This window comes from Melospiza georgiana, chromosome 1, assembly GCF_028018845.1.
Source record: "Melospiza georgiana isolate bMelGeo1 chromosome 1, bMelGeo1.pri, whole genome shotgun sequence".
NCBI lineage: Eukaryota > Metazoa > Chordata > Aves > Passeriformes > Passerellidae > Melospiza > Melospiza georgiana.
Window position 1 is genome coordinate 47,746,083 of NC_080430.1, and position 22,844 is coordinate 47,768,926.

Below are 22,844 nucleotides of genomic sequence, written 5' to 3' on the forward strand. Positions count from 1 at the left end.
TCCTGTCCCCAAGGATGGTGCTGCTTAATGGTGACCTTACTGAGATGCCAGAATTGCCATCTTGCAGTCAGCTTTTTTATTCAATGAAGTGACAGAGTGCTGCTGTACCTGCTCTCTTTTCATCATCTGTGACATGGCCAGTCTTTTCCTGAATATTGGAGTTTCAGGCATTGGGGAAGCGGTTGTGATTTTCCTTACTGGGTTGTCTGTATATGCCACAGCAGGGTTATCATTTGCTTAGTGTTTTATTGATTAGGCTAGTGAAGCTGGTGAGCCTCTAAGGGACCACAGGCAGTTCAGCTGTAGATAAAGATTCAGGGAGCCCCAAGTGCCTGATTGGCATTGTGTATGAGAGGAGCCAGCCTGATGGGGCACTTCTCAGCTGCTGCTCCATGGACTCCCCTTCATCAGGAGAACACGTGGATGTGGAGGCTTTCCTTCTTCTGGGTATCCCGGCCACCTGGACTGCAAACCAACATCAGTCCCACTGAAGTGATTAATGTGTCTGGAAGCTTCAGTACTCTTAATGTGTGCTGCACATCTGCAAAAACCTGGAATGCTTAGCCAAGGTGAATGGAAAGGAGAAATGGCTTCTGCCTCCAAACCCCTTCTCCTTTCTGAGCCTTGAGTTATGGAGCAATAAACAGGAAAAGGAATGAAATCACCTTTTGATGCCGTGCAGGTATGCTAGAATTATGCCCTATTAAAAGTTCAGTAAACTCTATTAACCTTTCTTACACTGCTAGGACTTGCATAACATCAGGAACTTCTTTCCCTTACAGTAGTAGAGAGGCTGTGTCATGTGTGTGCTATTTTTCTCTTTTCTCTGTAAAGCAAAAAAGACATGCTGGTTTTGCTTAACCAAGGGAGATAAGAGAACTTCCTCTTATTCAGTCCTGTGGCAATGCAATCCCAACCCAATACTATCCAGCTGAATTTAACCATGTGGAGACAGCTGCCTTTGGCAATTTTTATTTTTATTAGTGAGAGGGAGTGAGAGTCAGTGTTTCCTCTCTTTCAGTGTGAATCCTAGTAACCCCTAAGATGTCTGGCTGGATCCCTGCCTGTGCAGGGTTATTTCAGTTCAGGCAGTGCACACTGCTGCAGCTTGTGGCGGGCTGCATCCACTCACAGGCAAAGCGCCTTAAATCTTTGCCCTGCACACACTGTGTAGCACAAATAAGAAGATGCTGAGAATCATGTGTTTAACAAAATCTCCTTTCCATGGCTCTTTGAAGAGCTTTAAAAAGATTTATTTTTTTTTTAAATCCCCAACAAGCTCACAGTCTTTTAAAATGAGAAGGATTCGGGATTTTACTTTTAAGTTTACCTGTACGCTCTCTAAAGGAAAACCTTTGGTGACAAAGCTGACACAGCAGAATCGTGTTTATTGTCCACTATTATGCATCTGGTAAAGCAGATATGACAAGTCCTCTGTTCTTTAGACCTTAAATCTTTCCTTTTTTTCTTAGTGGATACTAGCAGGCTGGTTAAATAGAATTCCTCCATAGATGCAGTCCTCTGTAATTTATGTAATAGTCATTTCTACAACTTTTTATTGTAACTGGTTACATACCTGCATGCTGGCTGTGCACTGCAGCAGTTGTTACCGTTTGCAGACATTAGTGTTTATTGAGAGCTCTGAAATAAAATTAATGCCCCTTTACATCCTCCCAGCTTTTGTGATTTCTTAGGTGTTCTGCTTTTGGTTTGAGTTTTTATTTATTTTGGCTTCTTTTTTAAACAGCATATGGTCATGTAGGATTAAGCTGCAGCTGTTCAGTGTTTGGGGATTTATTTGATGCCCTTTGAGAAAGAAACAGACTTCTGTTGCTTAACAGGGCCTTGCTGAGAAGAAGACTGACACTTCCTGTTGCTCTCCTGGGCTTCTAAACTACCACTTGTCATCCACCAGGTTTTTCCTCTGCCTCCATAATTAATCCTCTGAAAACCAGGGCTTGCAATTTGTAATCAAGATTCTAGCTAGGAGCTATTTGACTGAACTGTGGTGGGCGACAGGGAGGAGGAAGGGGGGCTATGACAAAAATCAGAGGAATCATCCAAATAGTGAAGAGTAAATGCTGAAGTAGTGAATAATGCATTAATGCTGTCCTTAAGTGGGAAGTAGGAGCCCTGTACACAATATAATTAGCACTTATATAAATGTACGCATTCCTGCACTGTAAAATGCCTAAATGAGGAGCTACAACATGAGGTGGTCTAAGTGGAGTAGACTGGCTGGGAACTGTAGCCACTCTGGGTCCGTCCCACCTTGTCTCTGACACGATGCTGGATGAGTGCACTCACTTCTCTGTGGCTTCAAGCACACTCTGATCTGTGAAGAAGAAGCAGCACATGTCCCTGAGATCTCCTGCTAGCTTCTTGTTACTCTTTCTCAGCACCCAGAGCTGATCCAGGTTAATCTGGGAGCTTCTTGTCTGCCAAGTAAATTGGCTTCACTTAACCAGCTGCTGAATACGGCTTGCTGAGCAGGAGTGGTGACTGCTCAGACCATGCTGTCTGCAGCTGCAGGAGACAGCCAACCAGACTATGTCTTGGCTATTTGGGCCATCACTGCTTGCTGCCTCTGTAGAGCATGTGCAAGTCCACAGGGAATGGTGTATGGAGACATTAACTTGAAATTACCCAGGCAGGAGAGCTGCTGCGTGGTGGGAACATGCCATGGGGTGAGTTTTCTGGGTGGTCACCTCTGGCATTTGATCAGTCCTGCTGCCCAGTGAGGGAGATGGGGCCCTGCCATGGGGTCACCCCAGGAGGGTGGATGTGGCCAGCATGGTCCTGGTGCTGGCACTGGGAGCAGGTGCCTGGGCAGTGCTGTTGTGTTTCAGCATGATGCTGCTCTGCCTGCCTTGTTCAGCTGTGCTGTACTATTCCTTATCAAATTCAGGGGCACTTGGAGACTGACACTAATTCTCATTTGTTTGCTTTTTATTTGTTTGAACACTCTGACAAATGCAGGGGTTCTGTTGGCTATAAAGTCATGACTCATGCTCTTGAAATTGTAGGAAGTGCTCTAGGAATTACATGGGGTTCTGGCTTCGTTGCTGTTCTGCCCATTCACTTGGAGTTTCAGGAGGCTCCACTTTGATGGCATTCCTCTTGAGCTTCCACAGGACATGGCTTTTCCTTTGGACCAAGGGGAAACTGTGAGCTGTCATGCTTCTGTGCACAGACCTCTGCTGCAGGGAAACATTTACCAGGCAGGCTGCTGTGCACAGTGTTTGTGCAGACATTGACCAAAAGATCTGCCTTTGTAACAGTGCCAATTGTCACAGGCAGTATAAGCTTCTGTGTGTGTATACATATAACACTCTTGATTTGAAACTTACTCTTCCACATACAAGTATTCCACAATTTAAAACTCCCAGTGATAACTTCCATCACAGAAACTTAAGATTTTTCCTCCTCTCTAGGACAAATAGATCACTTTAATGAGGCTCCTTAACTGATGGAGTTTGTCCTGATCTCAAAGTCATAAGATACTAGAACAAAGAGGCTGCTGTGATAAGTGAATGTAAAGTAACTCAACTGTGCTGTTTGCTAAGCACATTATACAACAAGGGGAAAAACCTTCTGCTGTGCTTTATTCAAGGAAACTTTTAACATGGCACATTAATAAACCCAAGCCAGAAAATGCCGCACAGTTTAGGACTAGGCAGGAGCTCAAATAAAGGATTAGTTGCCCTCCACCTACCTCATTCCTGGGGTGTGACTGATTTGACTGTGGTCTCGTCGTTGGTGAGACATCCCTTTTGTGTATGTTTTGGTCAAATATTTCACAACAGCATGTCATCTGATGTGGAGGGCAGCTTCAATCTTGACAGCAGGCTGCAGCCCAGAGAGCCTGGGAACCCCCAGATGAGATGCTTATGTGGACAGAGGTGACATCCTGTTATGAGAGATGAGAGCAGCAGGGAAAGTGGAAAAACTCTTTGCCATCCTTACCATGTGTCTTTAAAGAATCTGGCACAAGCTGCTGTTGGGGCAGGGGAAAGAAAAACATTACTTGACCCCTGTATCTGGTAAGATAAGCCTGTTCCTCTGTCAACAAAGACCGTTTGTGGCAGCAGATATTTGCCATGCAGGATAATTATCCTTTATGATGAGTAATAAGTTATTATGCTGTATAGAGTGTGTAATTTGAGGGAGTGGCCACTGTAGCAGATGGTAGCCCTTGAATCCAGAAGATCCTGAAGAAACTCAGCTGTGTCACTGACCTTGTGAAGCTTGAATGGTAGCCCATAGCTCAGCACTGCAGGTAAAATAACCTGCCCTGCTTTACAAGTGGGCAGTTGGTTGGTTTGGGATCTTTAAAACAGACATTAAAAGAAGCTTCCTCAGTCAGAAGCTGGTGCAGCACTGGAAGATGTTATCTCAAGGTCATGGTGTCTTAGTGTTTTAGAGGTTTTCAAGACTACAGCTGACATCATGGTAGCCCTGCGTTGAGGACACTGCTGCATCAAATGGTCTCTTTTGACCAATGCTCCTGTGTTTGTGGCTCTGCAGTACTCTAGAGACAGGAACACAGGATTTGGTTAGTAGAAGTGTCTTCTCTTTGCCACACACAGTCTCAAGGAATTTTCTGAGATGCAGTGCAAAAAGTGAAAGGTAGCAGCCTGTGGAAATAGGCCATAGTCTGCCTGCCTGCATGTTTGCATTGCTTCTACTTTCTTTTTGCATGGTCTGTCCCTTCTGCTTGGTGTATGTCTGCCAGCAAACTGAGCAGAGGCTGGTTTGAGGACAGCTGTTGGCCGGGAGAGTGTCGACTCAGCCAGTTTTTCTGACTTTGAGAGCTGAGGACGGATTGCATTTGCTCCTGGATTAGAGTTACAGCTATGTGATGCATCCACGGGAGGTTTAAATCCCAACCTTTCCGTGGTACTCCGATACTCGGAGCACAGGCTATATGCAGTTGTGGCTTTTGGCTAACCAGAGGCTTAAGCTTCACATAACCCTCATCACACTTCAAAGTCATTACTGAAGTACAAAACAACTGGACTGATAGACCGTCTGCTCTGTTATTTGGGTTAAAGTTATATAAATGGCACTCCAAATGCCCCATAAGCTAAATTCCCTTTTCTAATGCAGTATCATGTGATGTTGTAGATGGAGCTGATAGGATACTTTTGTTAATTAGCTCTTGGAAAGAAGGCTTTTAACTTCTTACCCTTATTTGACAGGTAGTTTTCTTATCTAATTTGTGCTTTCTGTGGGCTCTTGCAGATGCAACCTCAGTATTGGGTGACTGTTGTTTTCTGGCTACAATATTCTTTGTATTTCTGGCAACACAAGAGTGTAGTGTTACATCAGTGTAAACAAAATTCTTTATGGCTTAAGATCAACACCACTTGTAAATAGTAGTGAAGACTGACAGAAGGCTGAGATGTTTTCTGTGCCTTTTCTGACATTTAAAGGCTTGGGTGCATGCAAGATGGAGGAGTATCATCTTCACTGGTATGCAAAACTGATTTTCTGCCTTTGCTGCCTCTGGCCCGCTCCTCTTCACAGTTTTCCATTTCTTCACTTTTTGTTTTGGACTGTGCAATTGACCTCTGTTTTAGGAGGGTGAGTATTCATGTTCATTCAAAGCTTGGGTGCTCTGTTTGCAGTAACCTTCGCGTGGGCTAGCTGAGTGACAGTTTTGAGGAATCCTCATCTATTGTGACCTTTCCTTCACCATCTGGGATAGATGCTGTAAGGAGAGCACCCCAGTTGTTGGCGGTGGGTCCTGACGCCATTCCTGTGTGTGGAGCAGCAGATGGCTGTGCTGACTGACGCTGCACTGTGTTGACATGCAGACTCGATAGCGTTAGGCTAGGCCTGCTCTGGAGACTTTTGTTGGAGGCATAATGCATGAGTGTTACCTTGTTAAACCCACACTTTCCCCCCTCTCACGGCAACAAGATCTCAGTCACCTTGACAAGTCTTTGGATGCCTGCCCCTTGCCCTTGCAGAGCACTGGTGTCAAGGTCTTGTCACCACCTTCCCAAGCTCCACTCTAGGAATACAGGTGGGCTGGCTTTTGGCCACAGAGTGGGAAGTCCCTAAAACATACGGGCTGTCTGCTAATGCAGTTTCTGCTTTGTTTCCCACCTGTTATAATGATGCACTTCATTTTAGCCTTTTTGTCAAAATGTCCTTGAATTTGTGAGACAAGATAAGCTGCTCATGAAAGAGCCATGGAGAAAAGTGCTTGACCAAAGCACTGCTCTTGGTTTCTCCTTTTCCCTCATCACAGTGCCTCTCAGTAATTTTGTAGGGTCTCTTGGAGCATTACTTATGTACATTCTTATGTTTTAATATCCAGTGTTCAGTGTCTTCCACCACTTAAACAATTCCATTTTGGCATGAAGTCTTCTGCAAAAGATGTGCATATGAAATGCACAATGGCTGTGGCGCTTCGCCAGCCTCTTCGAGGTAGGAGCCAGCTCTTGAGGGTCAATCTCTTTCTTAAGAGCGTGCTGTAAAAATATGCAGAGTTCTGTATCCAGATTCAGCCAGGAAGCTTCAATACTCTTTGCACAACATCAGGATAAATCTTAGCGGCGCTCAGGTGTTACCAGCTGATCGTAGTTGTACTGCCATAAGGCTGCACCATTGCTCTTGAGCAAGTATTTTGCAAAGCAAACTGCCTTTCACTGTGTAAACTCATTTCTCTGAGATGAGGCTGTGCATGTATAGCAAAGTAATACTGCCTTAGGTTTCTGAGGCTGAATAAAGGGCCATGACGAGCTTTCACATGACAGCTTGATGGCATATGGTTCACGTACCTAGCGGAGAAAGGGACGTGGGCTGTTTCAAATCACATTTTATTTTGCAGGGACACAGAAGCATATTTTTCAAGTAGAATCCCAATTAACCACTTTGCATCCCAAGGCCCCATAATTTTGCTGGAAGCTTTGTAATTCATGGCAGAACGGTAGTGTGGTGGTGTGCCCTTTCCAAGCATATCCATTTATTTAACTAGAGACTACTCAGTTTTTCCACTGCTGCAGTAGGGCAGGATTGGGTGGGAAAAGGTGCTGTTTCTGGAACTAGGAGACTCTACCCCAGCAAGGAATGATTCAGAAAATCCAGAAAAAGAGCCAAATGCCAGAGACTACGTACACTATAACATAATGCCTATATTTGGAAGCTGTAAGTCACCTTTGATTTTTATGACCTTCTAAAGTTTTGTTTTCAGTGTTGATCCTCGTCCCTTATTGGACAGATTTGAATAATTCAGTGCAAGTTAAATAAGCTGTTCATGTCCAGTTTAATGACTCAGAAGAAATCAATGTTGCCACAGACACAACATTCTCTGTGAGTCTTTCTCTTCCTGCAGAATTATAAGGAAAAAAGGCATCTTTTGAAAAATTAAAAAATAAAATCCTGTGACTGTGGACATTATATGGAGGATTTTGCCCAACTTCAAAACAACTGAGCATAAGGTGAACTGGTTTGGATGAAGACATTATTGTTCTTAGCTAAATATAATAAGAAATTAAATACTGAGGAGGAAAAGTGCATTTTATCATTATATGAATTAAAAGGCAACTCCCCCCCCTTTTGTTTTTAATGCAGCAAACTGATTTTGGTTTGCTGTCTGTCAGAAGGGAGTTGCAACAACTGGTGTAATTTTTTGTGCATAAATATAACACACATACACCCAGACACGCCACTTGCAGTAGTACTCTCTTCTGTTGCCTGAATTATCATGTAGTGAAGTGTTTGTCACAGGAGCAATCAGTGGAGGTGGTGACAAAGAAGCCTGCTGGACTGTCACCCTGAGTTTTGAATCATTTTGGGAGTTCAGCTGCATTGCCACTGTATGTAATTGGTTCCTGGTAGTATTTATGCATGGACAAGATTGCCGTGTTTAGTATAATTTAATACAGGTATTTGATTTACTGTTTCTTTATTCATTAGGTTACTATTTTGTAGTCATTATGTTCCTGGCAGTCTCAGGCCTTTTGTGGTTTCATCTCATGCATTTGGGAATTTGGGACATATTTTCAGCTGCCTAGTCTATTTTAAACTCTTTTAAAATTAAAAAAAAAAAAATCAACAAATAATGGGTTAGAACAGATTGATCCTTTTGAGCCATTTGCCTAATTAACCTTTGCCTCTCAGGAATCAGCTTTGATTCTGTTCAATCAAGTGCAATGTATCCCAGCCCTTAATAACCAGCATTTCTTCTGAGGACCTTGGAAGTCTTCCCTGACTTTTACTTTTCTAACTGCTGCCACTCTCTTGGCATTGCACCAGTTTGCAGAGACCAAATTGGAGAAGGACAGAAAAGATTAATAACAGGATATCAAGAGAAAAGGCCATAGGATGGCCTCTAACTTAATCAAGCATTTCTGAAAAGTACAGTTAGCACAGTGCTTGAGACTTCAAGGTACTCTGCACCTCAAATGCAGATTTATGAACCTACTAATGAAAGAAAGAACAGTATTTACATGTGCATTGCATGCACCCAAAGGATGACCCTTCTGGCACTTCCTCTAGTGTTAAAGTTTGAGGCAATCTTCTCAGAGACTTTATACAGGTAGAAAGTCTCTTCCCCCCTGTCTTCTCCCCCCTCACGTGAAAAAAGGAAACAATTAGGCTCAAGATCTGATCCTCTGTGTGGAGAAAGAGGTAAATGGGAGTCTTCCCAGTTGCTCCTAAATTACTCTCTCTGATAGAACCTCCCAGAATTTGCACAAGTGTCCTGATAAAGCATCACTGCCTCACAACTCAGGAGACACCTTTTCTGGGTAGATGGATAAGGGTGATGTTTCTTTAGCCTCGCAGAGATTCTCTGAGTTTTGAGCAGCTCCCCTCTTAATTTTGCTGAGTGTGACCTGCTTACTGATTTAGTGGAAGTCTGTATGCACAGCAGCATGGATTTCATCCATTTGGAAATAGCTTGGGTTGGGTGTTTCCAAGGAGGTGGTCAAGAAGGCTTCCAGGTTTCATCATACATGATCATTCACGTGTTTCCTGCAGTTGGTTGTGGTTTGGGTCATTGTGAGAATGTTGTATTCCCTTCCAGGAGTCTAGGAAGAAGGTTGCTGTTCTTGCAGCCTTTTTGGTTTTTCTCTCATGCCTTGGGAATGCACAATGCTCAAGTTTATGAATCATCATTCTGTCCCTGCAATGATACAGCTGCACTGAAACCACAGCATCACATGAACATAAATCAGATACTCAGTGCAAAGTTCATAGGTCCTGCAAAGGGATGGCTTTGCTGCAAATTTGGGGCAGAGAACAGCACAAGGAGAGCATCCCTGAATCCAGGGCACCACTGAAATAGGAAAAGAAAGAAATTAACTATTTCAATTGCCTCTTGCCTTGTAATGCTGCTGTTCTCCCCCTTCAACTCTCAGTAGTAACCATCCATAATTCATGTTTTCCTTCTTCTAGTTCCGTTACAGTTTCCTTTCTCCCTGTGACAAATACTTCAATCACTCACATAATGTAATAGGATCCATGAATGCAAACGTCAGGGTGGGAGTGTTTGTGTGGCCTGCACTGCATTGCCAATTTGCTTGATGGATTTTGGCTTCTCTGCTCCTTCCATTTACTCCTGGTTCCCTTTCCAACTGCAGTGCCTTGATCTGCTTTTTGGTTTCAGACCATGCTGCAGGCAAATCAGCAATGACTAGACTTTGAAGAGTATCTGCTTTCATCCCAATGAGGGAGCTGCAAAAAAAGTAGCCTAAATAAATTCACCTATTTTATAGTTGTGTATATATATGAATGTTTTAAAAATTATATATAACATGTATATGATCTGTTTTATGTGTATCTATAGTACAGATAAATATAAATACATTTAATATGTAGGAAATGCAGCTCCCTGATTTTATCATTATTTCTTCTTACTGTGGATACATTTTTTCCTGAGAATCTTCCAACATATTTTGTTGTGTCATTAGCTGGCAGTTAGTCCCAAAGCAATATGGCATGGTATTCCCATCCAAGCCCTTAAGCTGATTTCAGAAACTCTCTGGTGGCTTCCAGCAGCCGTTAAGATGTGGCACTGGACACAGTTTTTCCTTCCATTTAAGGAGTGATTGAGAAGATGCAGATGCTTTTATTGGAAAAGGAGAAACTGGGGATTTTTTCCTCATCCAGCTTCACAGGGGTAGATGAAGGAAGTATACGAGGCTGAAAGTCATTGAGCATGCTTTTCTTTCCTCCTTCTGCTTTTGTTTTTATGGGGGTGTGAGTAAACAGGGTCTTGGGGGGAAATGACTACTTTGTAAATGGGATATGCCAGCAAAAATAAGATGTATTTTTACAGTGCATGCATTGATGAAAGCCTTAAAAGTTGCTCCTTCACTGTGAAGGCATCCCACTTAGGTGACCCATTGCCCTGGTCAGCGTGGGCAGGCCCAAAAACTGAGTGCCACAGATCCCTTTGCAGCCCCAGCGTGCTCAGACTTGCTTCCCATCATCTCACTGTGTTAAACTTACTCTGCTAGGTGCTCTTGGTGGGAGCCTGTTCTTTGACCTACCCTTGTGCAAGGTATTCATCACAGGGGCAGGCAGAGTCGGGAAGAGAAGCCTGGGTCCCATTAGTCATTAGCAACAAGGTCCAGCAGCAGGTTTATATTTAAAACAAACAGCCAAACAGAAAAAAAAAAAAAAAAAAAAAAAAAGAAACAAAAAAAAACCTCCAAACCCACCCCTTCTATACACACCACTCCCCCCCACATCTCCTCACACCTGTTTAAGCCACAAGGATCTGCAAGATCTGTGTTTATCTGTGTTTGCCACTTTTGGGCTGTTATCTTTCCCTGCTCTCCATCTATTTCTCTAAGCATCTAACTATGCTTAAAACAATCAGAAAAGAGTTAATCACAGCCCTTAACCTCAGGCTGTTGACAGCTGGGGCAGCAGGGACCACCACAGCCCTCACAGGGAACACATACATGCATGGGGTGCTTCCCCATCCTTATTGTTACTCGCCCCATCATCCAGCAATGCCAAAGGAAAAACAGGGACTGTGAATGGTGGTGAGTGTGCCCTTTCAACAGCACAAGTGGAGATTAAGGTGAGGAATGGGGAGAGCAGGCAGCTGATGGAGAGTGCTCCCTCCCAGGTACCATTAGCACAGCTCAGCTGCGTTTTTTTTCTTTTTTTAGTCCAACTCTCACATTTCATGCCCATCTCTTAGAGCAGAATAGATTTAGAAGCAAGGCCAGTTTGGATAGGTTTGCAGATACAATTTTGACATACAAATTTGGTGGCCCAAGTGGTTTTGTCCTGTTCTTTTTGTTAACTAACTAACACATATGTGTCTGTCAGTAAACACTTCAGTTACATGCATTCATGCTCTACTCTTAGATATATAAGTGTTCCCTAAAACTTCACCATGGGCCATAATATGTTTGTGGGATCTTATCTCAAGAGCAAAGAGGAAGAGTATGTAGACTAGAGGAATGGGAGAAAGGAATTATTTTATGTTGCTCAAAATGGTTTGGGATCGAGTGGTTTTTGCATGGGCTATTTATAATGTCTGTGAGTAGCTGAAGCAAGATTTGGTGCAGCTGTATGCTGAAGAAGGCGACAGAAAAGCAAGAGAAGGCAAATGGCATTTCTCAATGTTGTTAACTTTAGGCTTATGCACTGGCTGATAGAAAGCACGAGAGTTTTAGAAAAACTCAGGCCTCGAGCAAAGGTATGTAATTGAGCTTTTGTAGGGCACCATACTGAGGCCAAGTGTTCGCTTAAACACTTCACTGAGTCTCTGATTGCTGAACTTAATGCTTCACATTTTCCTCACTTTCTCCTCTTTTCCCTTTCCTCAAAATTACCAGCTCCATGCTGTGCTCAGCTCAGCAGAAATAGGTCACTGTGCTCACTGATGCTCTGCTCTGGGGACCCTCTCTCTTGACAGTGGCGGCCAGGTGACCTGTGTCTGTAATGGCTGCAGCTCTAGTTCTGTGCAGGGGTGGTCCAGAAATGGACTGTAACTCTAAAAACCTTCCTACCCCTTCAAACTGATTTTGGAGGAAGCAGCTTCTCTTCCTGAGGTGCATTCTGCATGGATGGAGCTGGGATCTGCCTTGTGCAGCAGTCTCAGACCATCCCATCTGCCTTGCTGCAGAGCCATAGGTTCACTGGTTTGCAGACAAATGCCCCTCTAGTGGTTCTTAGGAGAGCCCCAACATTCCCCACTGCAAGAGCAGATGGGATTTTGTGGGCAATGTGAATTCAAGCTGGGAAGTGAAGCTCAGTGCAAATTAAATGTGGCCCTGATGGCTCAGGATGAACAGGAAGCCATCAGCAGGCAAGGGACCTATCTGCAAGTTTGCAGCGTTGCAAAAGAATGCCAGAATGACTTAAATTACTCCTGGGTACATGGGATTAAAAAGAGAAACCCAATGCTACTTGTTTTTGAGTAGGAAGACTTTGAGGAAAGGATTGCAATGATACCCTGAGGTGTAGAAATGTGTTGAAGCTGTAGGCATTTGCTCAGCACTGTGACTAATCTTCTGGAAACCAAAAGGAATTCCCTTAGAGGAGAATGCCGTGCGTCACCCATGGCCAAAAAAAGAGGGAGTCATGTTTCCTTGACAGCACATCATGTTTGCATATTTTCAGTGCTGGAGGAGAGTCCTTCATCCTGATCACTGCATGTTTTCAAGTATTTTCAGTGTGCCTGGGGTGCCAGGATATTAATTTCAATAGCTTTGTTTAAATAGATCGTGTAAGTAATTCAGTCAGTGAGTATTTATAATAGGGGTTTCATATTCAAGCAGAGGCATTTTCAGTATAGTTACTCATATTACAGCTTCTTAACCAGTACATTTTAAAGCTGGGAAGTTAGAGCAGACTCTCCAGGAGTCATAAGGTTTCTTTGGGAAATATGACTTTTCTACAACGTTTTCCATGAGTTAGTAGTTGCACAACATGGTTGAGGATGAAAGAAATAATGCCAAGGATATACATAAATGGAGTAGTACTTCAGTGTTGTATTGTGGACTGCAAGAGCTTGGGCTTCAGCTTTGGCTTTTGGTAACTATTTGCATTTCCTTTGAGTTTTTCTTAATTGGAGAATTCCTCCCCCTCTTTTTCCCCAGTTACTGTCTGTATTCACATCTCCTTTGAAATCCTTGTTGAATCAAAAAGCTACAAACAGCAAATGAATTTATGAGCTGCTCTCAGTGGTTGTAAGATTGCTGATGTAGTGCCTAAATAAGCACCTGAAATCTTTTTGAAGCATCAAATGCCCACAGCAGCAGCCTTGGAAGAAGCTGCATTTCCAAGCTGACATTGCATCGAAGTAGCACGTACTAATGTTGCTTGAAACTGCTGGAAGAAATAGCAGTAAATAACTGGTTATCAAGAGCAATTTTCCAGGCTGTAATGCAATGGACAGAGAGAGTGTCTGTGATGGTGCTTTAAGGAAAGAAGGATCTTGCAGCTGATTCTTGTGTTTGCAGATTCCTTTTGACCAAGAAAAAATACCTGAGGTATTTTCAGGTGTCACCTGAGGAGAAAAGAGTAAAGTACTGGGCAAACATTGATTTTTAATTTGTAACAGCAGAGGAAGTCTTTTTCTCTCCAGGAATCAAACCAATGTTGCTGCAAATCATGCAGCAGCTTTGAATTGAGATTTGATTCTGACCCTGCATGTGCGGTATCTCTGCAAGAGGTAAACCCTTTGTATGGTTTCTTCACCTTGAACAAGGGTACAGCATCTCCATAATATAACGAAATAAAGTAAAAAGATTCCTGCGTCCTGTTTCCTTACTTGCTTTTCTGTGACTGGATACTTTAAAAAAAATAAATACATAGCAGTTGAAAAAGTTCTTGTGGGGCTTTACAGGTGTAAGTGTAAATGGGAAGGAAGGTAGGTTTTTACAGTGAAATGATGATTTTTAATGAAAGTGGTACTTGCTTTTAGGGCAGTCTACATCTTTCTTCTGTAGCTATTGAGTGTCACATAACTCACATATAACATTCTAGAAATAAATCAGTCAAATGGTAGAGGCATCCACAGCCTTGACTGATTTGATTAAGTAATCAGAAAGTCTAGCTTCAAAAAGAAAAAGACAACAGTAATTTGCATACCCCCAACCCATGTATGCATAGACTTGAAGCTGCCTTTACAGCAGCCAGGTGAGCACCCTGAGTGCATCCCTGTGTGTGTTAGCCTACCTCCCTCTCAGCTGTCCAGTGTATTTCTCAAATGCGCTGCAACAGAGGTGAGTAATTCAAAATGAGGTGATTCCCGAATTCAGAGGGAGGTCTTGACTGTGCCTGTATTGTTCCTGCCGGGGTTATTGTTCTCCAAGGTGCGTCAGCTAAGGCTGCTTCTGAGTTGGACACAGCACTGAGGTGTTTTTTAAATGGAACTGCCTTCTTTGCTTGCTGCCCGGCCCATTTTTATTTTGCATGCTGGCTGAATTGCAAGGAAAATTATGTTTACAAATACCTTGTATTGGTTTTGTACTTTCCCTAGCTGCCTTCAGCTGAATTTGTGTGTGTGCAGCCTAGTGTGTTCACCAAACAGTAACACCAAATCACACGTCCCCTGCTACCACAGTGGTTGGGCTTTAATGGAACACCTTTTTCATTTTTCTGATTATCCCACTGTTTTCTGAACCATCTCCACCCTCTTTGTCTTAGTAATAATAGTCTCTGCAGACTAGAAATTCATTGTCTGTGGCTATTTTATAATTCATATGGTATAGGCTTTTTATGATACCTTGAAGACACTGAAAGCTAGAAGTCCATTAAAGTGAAAGCACATTGGTGCTTAGGGATTAGGCTGTGAATACCTGCAGTGGGAAGCCATAGAAAGACAGGACTAAAACTATGCTTTGCCAGCTGCTCTTGCAGGATGGATGTATATAATTAGCATATGAGGTGTCAGTGGATGCTCAAGAATTATGCAGTATTGCTCTGAGGATTTGAAAGGCTAATAAAACTTTTTGTATTATATCCTTTGGCAGGCTTCTGTGTTGACTATTCACACCCTCTTGAATATAAGCTTTTAACTATACTGACTTTTTACTGTGTCTGTGTGCAGGGTGGTGAGAGTAATTTAAACAATATTTATATGCATCATTTAATTCTTCTGTTGCCATAAAAATGTTTTTGTAACCCTGGGTAAAGGAAATTATCCTCTGGAGTTCAAGGATAATATATTAAGTGACTGGGTTTAAGACTGGGTAAGGGAAGTGAGCCTGTGCAGTTGCAAGACAGGTGTAGAATCCTATTTGAGTGAATCTCATAACCTTGTTGAAGTGAATGAAATTCAGGGTGCAGGATTTAGCCCCTAGAGGTAAACCTAGAAAAGATTCAGTAGATGAAGAAATTTGGGATTGATTAACAAAGGGCATTACAAGAATAATAATTGAGGATTACCTTTCTACCCTAACTTTAAATGGTGGTGCACATTTCCCTCATCTCTCCCTCAAATTTCTTCTCCCTCTGAGCTGGGTTGTCTTAATTCCTGCACCTCATATGTAATATTGTGAATCCCTGGGAATGGTTTTTTGGGATTGATAGAAACCTGTTGACACTGAGGAACAAAGTTGACTACAACTGATAGAAATGTCTGGAATAATTTTCTGTGTTTGTCATTCAGAAGATCCTTTGGTGTTAATTTGGGATATTGCAATAGTAATGATTGATGCAGTTTCTCTGTCAGGCAAATTCAGATATGCTTGTAACTTAGAAACCAAAAAATCTGCTTGTGACAGCTAATTCAAGGCAAACAAAGTGTCACCGTTTCTCTTGCTTTGTTTTGTTTCATCATGAGCATTTCTTGTATTTCTTTTTTCAAGAGATAGATAGGATAAAAACAGTGCTGCAGTTCTGCTGTTTCTTCCATTTCTGTAATGCTTGCAGTAGAGTGATTAATTCTCTTTTTCTCTCTGTTTTTTCTTACAGTATCAAGCTTTTGGCTGTGCAGGAGCTGGCTGACAGAGAAGCATTGGAAAAGGTATTTAAAAATACATCTAATGCAATTATTGTAACAGATTTAAGCTCTTAAAGCCCTCTGTGTTAGTTGTTCTTCCTAACTTCATGGAATACCATGCTGCATAGAATAGGATGTTTTCCTAGCTACATAGTGCATGAAGGCAGAGGGTCAATGTTTTGTCTAAGCTGACTGTGTGCTTTTGGTGTTTTCTGATTTTACAGCAAGCTCAGGGTAAGCAATGCTTAATAATAATCAGTAACTGATAAATCCAGTGTTGCTCTTCATCCAAGGGTGTTGCAAGCACAGCAGGCTCAGGTCAGATAAGTGGAAGAAATTCTTTACTGTAGGGGTGAGAAGGCACTTGAACAGGTCCCTCAGGGCTGTGGATGCCTCGTTCCTAGAAGTGTTCAAGGCCAGGCTGGATGGGGCTCTGAGCTACCTGGTCTGGTGAAAGGTGTCCCTCCCATGGCATGAGGGTTGGAACCAGATGATCTTTTAAGGTCCCTTCCAACCCAAACTGTCCTATGATGGCCTGCTTCTGGATGAAGAACCAAATTTCTTTCTGCTTTATGATTCTTCTGGCCTGGCAAGTAGGACTGGACTCCCAGTGCCCATACTGGGACCAGTGGCTCACCCTCACTTTCTACACCAACAACTTCACCTCAAGAGCAAGGAGCCAGCTGTGAGGCAGCATGAGAGACCTTTTAGCATGCAAAGAAAACAAGTGGATTCTGAGCCCCGTTGGAAAAACTGCTGTCCTAGAGCAGGCATTGAGCTGGTCCTGATCCAAGCAGCCCCTCTGTACCTCTGAGTAGTGTGGAAAGGCTCAGGGAGGAAGGAGCAACCCTTCTCCTGCCTTGGACACATCCTTGTCTGTGTGAGGGAGGATGTCCTGCAGTGCTGTGCTCGGGCTGCTTCTGCTGGGTACTCTAGAAACAATGAGTAAAGATAGAGCAGCTGGGGGCTTCAGCCTTGTGCTTTGCCACTGACTGGAGATGCATTTCACCAAGATCCTTTGTACACCCCAGTTAATTCACACAGGGCTGTGGTCATTGCTGGGTCCCCAGGGTGAAGGAGGAATTGAGAATCTGACTCCATGTTCTTAGAAGGCCAATTTATTATTTTATGATATTATCTTATATTACAGAGTGTTGTACTAAAGCAATACTAAAGAATAGAGAAAGGATTCTTACAGAAGGCTTAACAAGATACTAATGAAAAACTCGTGACTGACTCCTCAGAGTTCGACACAGCCTGACTGTGATTGATCACTAAGTAAAAGCAATTCACATGTTGGATAAATAATCTCCAACCACATTTCAAAGCAGCAAAACATGGAGAAGCAAATGAGATAATTATTGTTTTCATTTTTCTTGGAGGCTTCTCAGCTTCCCAGGAGAAGAAATCCTGGAAAAGGGATTTTTTCAGAAAATATGACAGTGACGTGGGGCATCTCTTCACTGGTGTTTGTCAACTCTGATTTTGACTTGAAGAGGTAGATTTTGATAAAAGGCAGTGACACAGGACTACGCATGAGACATTGTCATTTTTCACACATGAACAAGACACGGTTCTCAACCACTCATTGTGGAAATCAGGTTGATCTTAGCAAATTTTCATTGTTTGCAGCAGTTGGATCCTCTGGCTCCTCATACCCTGTACCCTTCCCACCAGACCTGTACTTCCCTTTGGCCCAATGCCTCCAAAAACATGGCCTGGCAAGGTTAAGTGATCTCAGCCTGGTGGGAATGGCAGTTTGAGGCATTGTCTGAAGCGCTGCAGGAAGTTCTTCAGAAAGGCTCAGCCTCAGAAAAATGATCTTTCTAAATTGAGCTCTCTGAATATTTGATATCTGCTTTCATACAATGCCAAGCTTAAAGAATTTACAAGGCCAGTTTAGCCCTATGGAAAATAACAGGCTTGAATTATGTAAGTTCAAAGAAATTTGCTGTCTTTATTTTTTAAGTACAGGAGGGGAAAGAAGCCCACAGAATAGAACAAAATCCCTTGTCCAGCCTGCTTGCAGAGTCAGGTTTTGAGAACACTGTGCTTTGTTTTGTATTTGTAAGTCATTATTTATCAGCATTATACTGCAGGAATACAGAACATTATTAAATGATAATATTTTCATATTTACTCTAAAATGGGTTTTTCTGATTTTCAAAGGGAAGTTTCTTTTAAAGTAGCTATGGACATGATAACTTAAAACTGTTTTTCCTGTAGGACACTTTCCAGTCTGTCGTAGATGGTTTTGAACTTTGGAAACTTTCTTGTTTCTAAAATTTGCTGCCCAGTTTTGAAAGTGGTCTTATATATTTTTGACACTTGCATGGAATCCCGGAGTGAGCAGCAGCCCCCTGCTGAACAGACTTAGGGGCTGCAGATAAGCTCTATGAAATCAAACCACGTTGAAATTGGATGCATGTGCAGCAAGTCTCTGGAGAACCAGGGCCTCGAGGCAGTGCCATAAAATTATTCTGGCCATGAATAACACAGGCAGACTGCGAGGGGAGGCACATGAAGCCAGTGGACTGTTGGAGCAGGCTGGGAGAACTTGCTTGAACTGCTGGGGTGTTGCTTGCTGGAAAAGGATTTTGTGCTGTTCTGTCTTAGGTATTTAAGTGTCTTTAAATGTTTCTTCCACCTTGACTATTGAAAATGAACTAAACAAATGGAGTTTTTGCATGACGTAAAGCTTCTCACAGTGTGGTGAGAAGCTTTATGTCATGCAAAGACTCCATTTATTTAATTTCCTAAACCCAAAGGTTTTGGCAAATTGGGCCAAAATGGCCCTTTAAGCCCAAGATCTACCACACTGGTGGCATTAATGCCTTGTGTTGCCAAAACAGGAGGCATGATTGCCAGGGTTTAATTACAGCCTCTCCAGGACTGGGACAAGCTGGACTGACCCTTGGATGCTGTTCATGAGCTGGTTTGTTTTTCTGGGGTGCCGCAGTCTCCTGCAAGCACCACAGACAGGGTGCTGCTTGTGGAGCTGAGCCCCAGCACCACGCTTACTGCTGTTAGGAGGAATGGGAAAATAATAATTTATTTCAGTGAACCAGGTCACATAAGAAGAACAAGAGCCTTTACCTGGAGAAAATTCTGTGTCAGAGGTGGGTTTGTGTTTGTTTTGGCCACAGTCTGTCAGATCCATTCTGGCACAGGCTCCATGTGAGTGGTCTTGCAGGCAGCTTAAAACCAAGCCTGTGCTTACCTGTATTTTGTCCTACCTTGAGCCTTCAAATCAATGTGTTTGCTTCCCCCTGCCCCCTTGCTGAGCTTGCCCTGCTGCTGTGGGATTGTGTTACTTGCGTGCCTTCCCTTAAGCAGTGCTGCTGGCATTTGCCGAGGGCAGGGAGGAACACGGATGGCCAGGTGCCATGGGAGGGCTTCCAGCCATGCCAGCCTCGTCCCCACAAGGGTTCAAGGCTGCTCAGGCTTTAGGAAGAAGTATCACAGGCACTCAGGCTTGTTGGTGCCGAGTCCTGTATGGAACATCTCTTCCTCTTCCAGAAGCACAGCGCGGGGAGACGCTCCCAGCGGCACTCTTGCCCCAGTGTGTGTTTGAGTACTTTACTTTATCTAATTTTGGCAAGTCCTTAATTGCAGAAGAAGAATTCTACTTGCCAAATGTTAATTGTATTTATTTGGGGAAGGGGAAAAAATAATTCTCCCAAGGAACATGCTGTTTTTATAGATTAAAAATAAATCTGTGTAAGTAATTAGGTTGAACTGCCTGGCCAGGTGACTTTTCTCATTGGTTACTGTTTTAGCATTTAAACTCATAGCCCTTTTCAATAGGCAAGCATGTACACCAAAGCAATTGTTCTCACTAGTGCTTGATGCCAGTAAGTTATGCAGGAAGTGTCATCCATCTTACAAGAAAAATAAAAATATTCTTTGCATTCTAAGCATTTCCTCCTGCATCTTTCAAGTGTTAACAGGGGCTCTTGAGTTCATTTCTGCTTCAGAGGTGGGTTATAGAGGAAAATAAATAATTTGTACAATTCAATAATCCCCTGACAGTTTTTTTAAAAGGTAAGCCTGCTTTGTCAGCAAGCAACAGTAACCCATTATTTTCCTATTTGTGTATTAAAATGTAAATGCATTTGCTGTTACTCAAGATGACAAAGGACTGTTCACTTGACTCCACAGAGAAGTTTGTTGGCTTCTCATCTAGGAAATGCAAATCATGTGATTCTGATCTGCAGTTTGTAAAGTGTGGAATTCACTTGCAAAGTGATGATTGTTCTGCCTGGAGTTGGAAGAGATCTACTTAGACTGCTATGAGACACACTAGGTGGGCCGAAAGATAATAGGAATGGGGGTGAGAATTTTGATTTTGTTAAGGGATGATGTTCTTGAAGTTGACAATGAATTGCAGCTTGAAAATCAGTGTCAGTTACACAAGTTTCACCATTAAGGTCTGCCTATAAGAATGACTGCTAATTTATGTGAGCTATGTCCAAGAGGTCAGCGAAAAGAAAGTGAAAAGAGCAAAACAATTATCAGTCTCCTTGCACTGTCTGTGTGGGGATTTTCACCTTCACTGGAGAAGTTTGGAGGTCACAAATCAAGAGGGATTGAAAGTCTTTCACCTGGTGCTGCTGAAGCACAGAATGAATTCTCTGGAGGGCAAGCAGCCATGCACATTCTCAATACAGGAGGGGCTCTCTTCTGTCTGCTGGTCTAACCTTACTTGGTCATCCATCAGGAATTTCTGCTGGAGATGATAGAATGAGAAAATTCTGATCGGCCTTCTCCTCCAGGTAGATTCCCCCCGCACCATCTAAAGAGCCATTTCTCTTTCTTCATATTTACCTTGTTGCATTAAATGGAAAACTTAGCTCTGTAAACAGACAGTGTCTATAATCTGTGCTCATTTTTGGCTTTTCCCACCTCCATGAGCAGTCCTATTGTCTTCCACGATATGGAATCAGTTTCCTGGATTTCCTCGCCCATAGGAAAGACCAGATGTCTGTATCTGGGAAATATTTGCTAAATTCAGCCCCTTCCCATCACACAGAATTTTCACACTGTGCATGAGGAAGCAGTGAAGCACAACTGAGGTGGTACTGAGAAAGTGGCATTATTTTACTAGAAGAAATTAAACATGCCTGCCATTGATCAGAAAGTGGCTTTTGTGTGAGGGGAAATTCAGTGACTGCTGTTGCTCAGTTTTACAGGGCAAGATGAGGCAAAAAGGGGGTGCTTGTTTACTTTTAGCAGCATTGCTCTGCTGGTGCAATTTCAGCTGCAGTCAAAAAGAGGTTTGTAAAATGCTGAGCCGCCCTGTGTGCTCTCTGCTGTAGCCGCCTTCTTTTTACACAGCACCTGGAGAATTTTAACTAAAAATTTGCTTTTGTTTTCTTGATCCAGTGTACTGTTTCCTCCAGATATTATCAGAACATAAAAAGTATGACGTCAATTGAGGTTCCAGAATTTCCAGTATGAAATGCATCTGCTGGAGGTTTTTATTTATCTTTTGTCTGCTTTTGAGTAGATTGAGCCAGATCAGTGTTTAATCATGATTAAGCCCATTGTAATCTCTGTTCTTTATAAAATCCCTCTCTGAGCAGAGCAGGTTGTTTATTTGTGAAAGGTTATCCCTAGGAGCTTTTTGGTGTTTGAAAGAGAGGTGCTGGTTTTCATTTGCAAGGGTAAGCATAGGCACATCACATCTTGCTTGCATGGATATAAATGTGGTTGTGTGTGCATTTGATGTGATGATTTTTTTTTTTAATGTAGCCCAGAAATGAAGTTAGTCTGGGACTGAGTCTTTGTGTGCATATTTTTAATTGCCATAATCCTTCTGTACCGTGTGAGCCCTATCTTGCAATCTTGCTTTGGGCTGTTGGTTAAAAAAGATCATAAGGCGATTTGCAACGAATGAATTAGTTGCTGAAAACGAGTTATATTTACTGCCTGTTCTTAGACCTATCCTTTCCAGAAAGCAGTTGGCCCCTTTGAAAATTATGTACAATTGGATGTCCTCTAGAGTCAGAAAAGGAAACAGCAGTCTTGCTTTCAGAGATCAGGAAAAGGAGATGTCAACTTGGCTAGTGACTCAATCAGGACATTTGATCTCTTTCTTCCAGCCCTGTCATTGCCTCATTTTCCTGCTCCCCATTTTTAGAGAGGATAGCTGGGGTCAGGTCTCTCAGCTATGGGATGGACTTCTGCAGAGTTCATCAGCAGATGTAAGTCCTTCTGCCCTGTTCCTTCAAAGCCACCGTGGAGTCAGTTATTGATCACTTAGAGTAAAAGGAGATTATTCCAAATCATCCCACTAATTTTGCTTCTATTCTTTTTCTCACCTTATACCCTATTACTTTACCCTTCTGCTTTCCCACATCCTTCCTGTGTTTCCCCCTTTCTCCATTGTCTTGCTTGTTTACCTGAGTGCAGGTAATACTCATGAATACAAAGTATTAATTTTTTTTCAGACTGCACCCCATGGGCTCATGAAATCTCAGAGTGGAGGAAAGAATAGCTGTAATTGGAAAGCAATAATTTTTGGCTGAGTGGAGCTGCAAATGCTGTAACATTTTTTACTAAATGGGTGCCTTTTTTGGCATTATCATGTCTACTAAATTGTCTTAGGAGCACTGCAGCTATATTGTGTTTTCTTCCAGCCTTTCATATTTTTCCTCCTTTCTGTCCTCTAGGAGGGATCTAGATGGCTGGAAGTTTAAGGACATGTATTGGTCCTTACAGTTCTGGCCAGGTTCATGATGATTTCAGTAGCTCTCTGCAGGACGATCTGTGACTGCTTTATCTTTCCAGGCCCCTCACCTGCAAACTATCATCACTTGGTCAGCAGCACTGGAAGCACAGGCTTTCATCTACTAGGATTGCTGGTGTCTTTGATCTTGGCTGGATGCTTTTTCTCTGTAGTTGCATTGCCCAT

General features: G+C 42.7%; 1 protein-coding gene across 1 annotated transcript in view; it reads left to right on the top strand.

Annotated features, from left to right (window-relative positions):
- The window catches only part of EEPD1 (endonuclease/exonuclease/phosphatase family domain containing 1), a 62,505-nt gene that overhangs the window by 16,876 nt on the left and 22,785 nt on the right, over positions 1-22,844 (top strand). The window contains exon 2 of the mRNA XM_058029560.1: positions 15,901-15,952. Coding sequence (XP_057885543.1) covers positions 15,901-15,952 — 52 coding nt within the window. The remainder of the gene's footprint in view (positions 1-15,900; positions 15,953-22,844) is intronic.